The sequence below is a fragment of the Bos taurus genome, chromosome 6 (assembly GCF_002263795.3).
Source record: "Bos taurus isolate L1 Dominette 01449 registration number 42190680 breed Hereford chromosome 6, ARS-UCD2.0, whole genome shotgun sequence".
In the NCBI taxonomy this organism is placed as follows: Eukaryota; Metazoa; Chordata; class Mammalia; order Artiodactyla; family Bovidae; genus Bos; species Bos taurus.
The window spans coordinates 60,644,971-60,651,924 of NC_037333.1; the positions used below are offsets into that span (position 1 = coordinate 60,644,971).

General features: G+C 50.3%; 1 protein-coding gene across 1 annotated transcript; it reads right to left on the minus strand.

Moving 5' to 3' along the window:
* Positions 1-401: 401 nt before the first annotated feature.
* On the minus strand, positions 402-5,406 carry PHOX2B (paired like homeobox 2B). The gene is made up of 3 exons (XM_002688213.5): positions 4,689-5,406; positions 3,645-3,832; positions 402-2,657 (listed from the first exon to the last, which is right to left on the minus strand). Exons 1-3 carry the CDS (start codon positions 4,927-4,929, stop codon positions 2,139-2,141), a joined length of 948 nt encoding a protein of 315 aa, XP_002688259.1. The 5' UTR covers positions 4,930-5,406; the 3' UTR covers positions 402-2,138.
* Between the last annotated feature and the right edge of the window lie 1,548 nt (positions 5,407-6,954).

A 6,954-nucleotide genomic window follows, 5' to 3' on the forward strand; every position in this document is an offset into this window, starting at 1 on the left:
CTGGTCCTGAAGGCGCCTGCGCAGTGCGCTTTCAAGTCCTTCTCAAAGTTGAGAATCAGAATCCTGCTTAGCCCTGCCTTCCCTGCTACCAGAGTCCGCAGAATATCAGTCCAGGCGCTAATCTGAATACTTCTATCAATGCCCTCCTGTTCTGTTGTGCTCTGTGGCTGGGAAAGAAAGAAAAATGGACCAGGAGAATCCTGCCTGCTATCCCAAGCACTAAATTTTATAATGGCTGAATTTAGCCATATGAATTTAGATTCTCCAACCTACCTAGGTTTCCAGAGCTGCAGAGGCTTCTAGATATTTTCTACAATTTCATCTGCCCTCCCTTATCATTATAATATAATTTTAAATTAATTAAACACAAACAAAAATGAATCAAGAAAAAGTCAGAATAGTTCAATTGCTAGACTTGCTTTTTGTTTTTATTATCAACAATCAAGTTAATGGTACACTCTTGGAAAACTATATGCACATGTAGAAATATTTCCCTTTTAAATAGAAGCATTCATTATAACACATATAAATAAATTTGAAAATCTGAAACATAACTTATGACGCTTATGTTCACAAACATAGTCCAACAAGAAGAAAAAAGAAATCAGACAGACATGCACCTGATAACAAAAATATATACCATTGGCTGAACCGTGGTCTCTCTAAACACAAAGGAATTGAACCCGTGAGAACCTTATTATTCAATAAAGACACACCATAGAGACTACAAGAAGAGAAAAACATTATACGGTCACATAGAGGAGGCGGGCTGTACTGATATTAACACGATACAATTGAGTCACAGAACACAGTTGTAGAAAGACACCAAAAAAGTTAAAGCCTCAACATTCAACTAATATCTATAGTTTGTGCCTTTTAAAATAAAATTTAAAAAATAAACAAAAAATCCCAACAGAGATGTCTAAACTGCGCGAAGAATGGAATCATCAATATACAGTCCATCCACCATACAGGATGTGAGTCCATTTCGGATCAAACAGAAATGCAGAGACACTTCTGCAAACTTGTGTGCGCCTCTTTTCCTTGCTGGGTAGATTTCTCTGCAGCCAGCTGAGTGGACTGCAATTGACTCCAATCCAAAGCAGTGCCAAAAAGTTCAGTAAAAGCTGGTGGAAGAAAATGCCGGCGGGGGTGTCAGGAGAGAAAAAAAGGGAAGAGTTGAAAGATACGTGACAAAGTTTGCGGAGTTCGCGGATGAAAAGGCATTTCATGGATAGGGCATCTTTCAGGGCCGAGAGGCTGCAGAGACTCAGGAGGAGAACTGGAACGCTGAGGGGTTCAGATGCGCAGTTGGCGGGATGGTGTTTGACGAGGTTGGGGCAGGCAAGCGGGCGCGAGGCAGTCACCTTGGCCGCGGGAACAGTCTGCACGAGTCGTCACCGCAGCGGCCCGAACCCAAGGACAAGAGGGGAAACGGGTCGACTGGAAGGCCTTCCTACTCTCCCTGAAGAGGAGCCCCAGGGGAGTCAGTGCTGTCCAGAGGGTGCGGATGAATTTAGGAATTCCGGAGACAGAGCCCTCAGATGGGGCCAGCTGCCGCTTCCCTCTTCCCCCTTGTATTCTTTCCCTTGGATTTTAAAGCCTTTCGGTTTTTTTGTTTTTGTTTTAATTGTCACTGCCTCCCTGTTTCGTTCTTTTTTTAATTTGGGGGAATTCTGTTCACTTTTCTCTTTCCCTAAGCAAGTCACTGAGTTGGTTGTGGCCTCCCAGCCGTCTTTCTCCCTGTCACCTGCTCGGGCCACAGACACACACTCCCCGAGACGGACACACACCGACACGCAGACATAGCCCCCTGAGATTCCACCCACCTCCCCGAGTCCAAGCCGCGTCGCTCACACCTCCCGGGTAGCAAGCGGGGCCCCCTGGTCCGTGCGCGCAGCCCCGAGGCAGGTGCGAAGCCAGGGAGGTGTTTCGTTTTGTTTGGGGGTGAAGGAAGGGAGTAGGAGTGGGCTTGAAATGGGGGCGACGCCGTTTTCTCTTTATTTTTATCGAGATTACTTTAGGCTCTCAAAGGAAAAGCCACGGCAGCAGCGACAATAGCCTTGGGCCTACCCAGCTCACCCACTCGCCCGCGGGGACCCGGCTCTCCCGCCGCCGCCGCCGCTGCAGATCCCAGATCAGAACATACTGCTCTTCACTAAGGCGGCTTTGGCACCGTTGGGTCTTTGGAGCGAAGACAGGACGCTGGCGAAGGGACCCCCGAGCGAATCCGGGATGGAGGTGATGGGGCCGGGGCCCGGAGCCCAGCCTTGTCCAGGGCCCCCGGCCGCAGCCAGGCCTCCGGCCGCTGCCGCCGCCGCCGCCGCTGCTGCCGCCGCCGCTGCCGCTGCCGCCGCCGCCGCACCGCTCTTGCCCGGCTCGCCTCCGGGACCCCCTGGTCCCGCCGCCCCCGGGGCTCCGGCGGGGCTGGGCCCGCCGCCGCCGCCGCCGCCACTCGCCCCGCAGCTGGGAGTGGGGTTGGGGTTGGGGCCCGGGCCCCCAGTGCTGTCCGGATCGGTGCTCTTGGCCTCTTTGCTCTCGTCGTCCCGGGAAGAGTCAGACTTCTTTCCTGAAGAGCCGTTCTTGGCCGCGGCCGCTGCCGCCGCTGCCGCGCGCTCTTGCTTGCGGAACTTGGCGCGGCGGTTCTGGAACCACACCTGGCCCGAGAAGAGAAGACAGACAGTGAAACAGGGGGAAAAAGAAGAAAAGAAAAGCAGTTAAGGCAGCCCACGTTCCATTCTAGATTGTTTTAAACTGCACGCGCCGTGGATACTCCCGCGCACATCCAGCCCACTGAAGCTGTCCCTCTGGTTGACTGGTGCATCTTTCGAGAAACTCTTAGGACCACTTGGGCACTTCCTGGAAATAGTAGCTTGTAGGAGGGGTAAAGAGGATGCACGTCCGCGAAAGGCCCTATAATAGAAGCCCTTATTTTGATGTTACCTTATTTTGGCAAAGTACCCTTGCTCAGTCTACTTTCTGAGCCATCCCAAATTCGCCATCACCTCTAGGCCTCGGGTCTCAAGTTAAACTCTGATTGGTAGACAGGTGAGGGGGTCTCTGGGTTTGGTGCCTGCTGTCCATCCTGGCCTTTGAGCCTGGAGGTGCTAACGTGGCGGGGGCGGAGGTAGGTTCACCAGGAGAGGCACCACGGCCGGCTCTTGGGTGCACCTGCGTCCCTGAAAGGTTAGAGTAAGGCGCGGATCTTAAACTATATGGAATCCCAGTCCCTTTGCGGATCTTCTGCAATCACAGTTCACAGGAAAATTTATACCTATGCGCCAACAGCTCTCCGTTAAAAGCTCTTGAGTTTGGAGGTATTTGGGGGGAAGGGGGCGGAATACTTATAATACGGAGCCAAGCCTGCATTCCTCCCCCAAGGCACTTCCTACCCCCCGAAATGCCTCTCCCATAGCTCCTGAATGCCGGTACAGCCCTAGATGGGGTGAGAAACACTTTGACGCCGTGAATTTATAGCCAAGAACGCGCTCCCTAGCCCTTCCTCGCGCACACATACCCTCCGAACTTGGCCTCTCGGAGGAGGCCCGGGAACGCAAGCCTTCAATAGGATCGCCCACACTCCCGCACTGCACCCCTGCCCCGCGCGGTGCTGCAGAGCCGGGTGGGTTTCCGGGAGCGCGTACCTGGACTCGCGCCTCGGTGAGGTCGATCTTCAGCGCTAGCTCCTCCCGGGTGTAGATGTCAGGGTAATGCGTCTCCGCGAAGACCCTCTCCAGCTCTTTGAGCTGCGCACTCGTGAAAGTGGTGCGGATGCGCCGCTGCTTGCGCTTCTCGTTGAGGCCGCCGTGGTCCGTGAAGAGTTTGTAAGGAACTGGAGGACACCAGAGGGGACAGAGTATAAGCAAAAAGGTCTGGAATGTGCGGACCCTGGAGTCGGAATGTGGGGACTCCAAGGTCAGGTGGCACTGGAGCCGCCGCCGACACCGGGGCGGGAGAGTGGCCGAGAGGAGCTGGCGAGATGACCCGAACAAATTAGTTATACACCGAAACAGGGGCACAAACTCCAGGCTTAGGTGGGGTCCCTCCGCGCACAAGCGGCCTTTGGGTAGGTTGCCATAGAGCGCCGGAGACGGCTGAGGTCCGGGGACGGGGAAATACTGTGATGAGGAAAAGCTAGAGAGCAAAAAGTTCCGAAAACATCCATCGGAATACTAGGAAGCCAGGGATGAAGTTACCAAACACTCCCACTGTGGAAACTTTTTAATTCTCAAAAGTTGACCCGGCCCAAAAGTTGGTGGAAAGCGCTGCAAAATAATAATAATAATAATGAATTAAAGAAATCATCAGAAAAATGACCAGCAAAGAGGTGTGAGCCGCTGTCGGTTCTTTAAAAAAGAGAGAGAGACACTGCCAGTAATGAGCTTTACTCTTTGTTATTTAATTATTTTCTAAGCTTTACGTCTCATCGCAAAGTAAATAAATTATGCCTATCATTTTGGCAGCTTAAGATAATTTTGTTGGCGGTTCGGGTGTGACTAGGATAGTGTAACCCTGTAAGTGAATTACCCCTCCCTGCAATCGCTTCTAACGTGATAAATTCTTTCATTTGTGTAAGCAAATTTCGTTTGGTAAATACTAAACACATTTCCATTTTCAAATGCAATCAAGGCTTCCTATATACAAGCGGAAAGGCAGCTTCCTCCGCGGAGAAAGCTGGCGGTCCTTACCTGCGGCGTACGGACTGCTCTGGTGGTCCCTGAGGGTGCCCAGGCTGCAGGATCCCGGCGTGAGGGACGGGCAGCCGGACGTGGCCCCAAAAGTGGTCCTTATCGGGTTATACTGGAAGCCACTGGCCTGGCTGCAGGAACTGAAGTCAGCATAGGCTGAAGCCAAGCTCGAGGTGTCCATCCCGGCCATACAGGACTCGTAGGCAGAGGAATTGAGGTAAGAATATTCCATTTTATACATTGAAAAGGCTCTGGATGGCTCAGCCAAGTGGAAAAATGAAATAAAAGATGGGTATGGAGAAGGTGGCTGGAGTGGGGAGATGTGCACAGCTCAACGCCTGCCTCCAAACTGGCCTCCTTACTACCAGCAGAGCCTAGTTTTATGAAAAAGCCTCCTATGAGATGCCTTGTCTGAGGTCTCTAGAGCATATAGTCCTCATAATAAACTTGGCTCTTTCCACTTGGACAATAGCAAAGCGGTTGGTCTTATTGCTGGCGCTTTTTACATGACAATAACTCATCCGTCTATTGGGCTGGCACTGGGGAACTGAGCTGTCCAACCTCCCTATCATTGATTCCTGCATCTCTAATTAGAATTTAATACCACACCATTACGCACTGAGCCCCTGATCCTCCCTTCTAACCAGCTCCCTGCCCTTTAATTCAATCACACTACTTGGAAATAATGAAAGTTGGGTGACGATTCTCCCTGATCCAATTTCCCCGAGCTTTTAAGCCTTTTTAACTGATCATATACCTTAGGCATAAATTGAGATAGTGTGTGTGTTTTCCCCCTTCCTTCTCCCTCTCTCTGTCTCTCTTTCTCAGTTAGGGAGAAGAAACCTTGATGTCATAGAAAACCTGTTTTGTAAGAGCGTTACACGCTCAATTTAACAACAAGTCTACCCCCTGAAGTGCATGAAATGTTATAAAAGACTGGGACATTGGCAAGACTCAGGCGCCCTGTAACATAGAGTAAGTGGGCCAAGGGGGTTTCTGTGAACGCTAAGTGGATTTCTTTAAAATACACCTGGTAAAGGGGGGGAAAGCATCTTATAAATTGCATTTCTTGTCGCGGTTTAATGTGCTTTTCTAGAGACTCTGCTTACACAGCCATTTAAAAAACAAAAGAACATCCAAGTAAAGCTCTTGAATGTGAAACATCTGGATTCTCAACTGATGGCTTCTTTGCGCTCACTTCTGGGTGTTTCTGCAGTAGTGTGAGGTTTGCATTTTGCTGGTCTGTGTTATTGTTGGTTTTCATTACGCTGTGTAACTGGCAAGTGGGCATGAAGTGTCCCCAAATGTGCCTCCTCTTCCATCCCTCTTGGGTCTTCTCCCTCTGCCTCTTCCCCCCTCCCCACCTCCACTTTTTTCAGGTGCCCACAATTCCCTAGAGACCGGAAGCTTCCAAAAAATGATTGCTATCTGCTTGGCCTTTAGGTTTGCCGATTGCAGTGAACGAAATCCTTGCTCTTAAAATGCCCAGGCTCCAGGTCGGGGACTTTTCTTGTCCAGCTCCCCAGGCTCTTGGGTGCTGGCAGCGAGACACAGACAAAGAAATGAGCCATGATTTGTGGACCTCGGTGGCCCCATGATTTAAGTGGAGGGTAATTTTCATTTGGTTTGTTAGGCTCTAGCAGAATAAGGGAAACTATTTCATTAAATCCTTCCTCTTGGTGGACAAGAGGAGGAATGCTTAGTTGAATCGCCGTGTGGTGTAAACAAACCCTGGATATTTTATATGAATTAAATGTGTAGATAATTAGTTTTATTGCATTCATTACCCCCTTTATGTGCTCTGTAACAAGTCAGTAATTAAAGTAACAAACTCATAAAGTCTTTATAGGGGCATTTAGGCGTTCAGTGTTTGCCAAACTAAGTGGTTTAATTCGATGCTAGTGCCGGGGAGTGGATGGGCGCCCGCTCTCCACTGCCACTGTGTTTTATTGCGCACTAAACTGCAGCGGACGCCGTAATGGATTAAACAGGGACAGCGGTCCCCCAGCCTCCTGCTTCTCCGCTGGGTGAGTTTCAGGCTGGTTTCAGGTGATGGCGCGTCCTCTGGACGTGAGGAATCACTAAAGTCTCTCGAGAGTGCAGGCAGCGGGACCCGCCGAGTAGCCTGGTGATAGTTTTATGGGGAGGGCTGATAGTTTTATTGCAGTTGTATGTTGTACAATGCGTATTTGATAAAGAAGGGTCCTTGGTGACCACTGTGCACTTTTTTGTGCACGGAGGTGAAATGAAAATAAATGTGTACAAG

Excerpts from the sequence above, each read along its gene's own strand:
- PHOX2B (XM_002688213.5), bottom strand. The coding sequence starts at position 4,929 with ATGTATAAAATGGAATATTCTTACCTCAATTCCTCTGCCTACGAGTCC. Across the intron at positions 3,833-4,688 it reads GAGCAGTCCGTACGCCGCAG|TTCCTTACAAACTCTTCACG; the intron begins GTAAGGACCGCC and ends GGTGTCCTCCAG. Across the intron at positions 2,658-3,644 it reads TCACCGAGGCGCGAGTCCAG|GTGTGGTTCCAGAACCGCCG; the intron begins GTACGCGCTCCC and ends TTCTCGGGCCAG.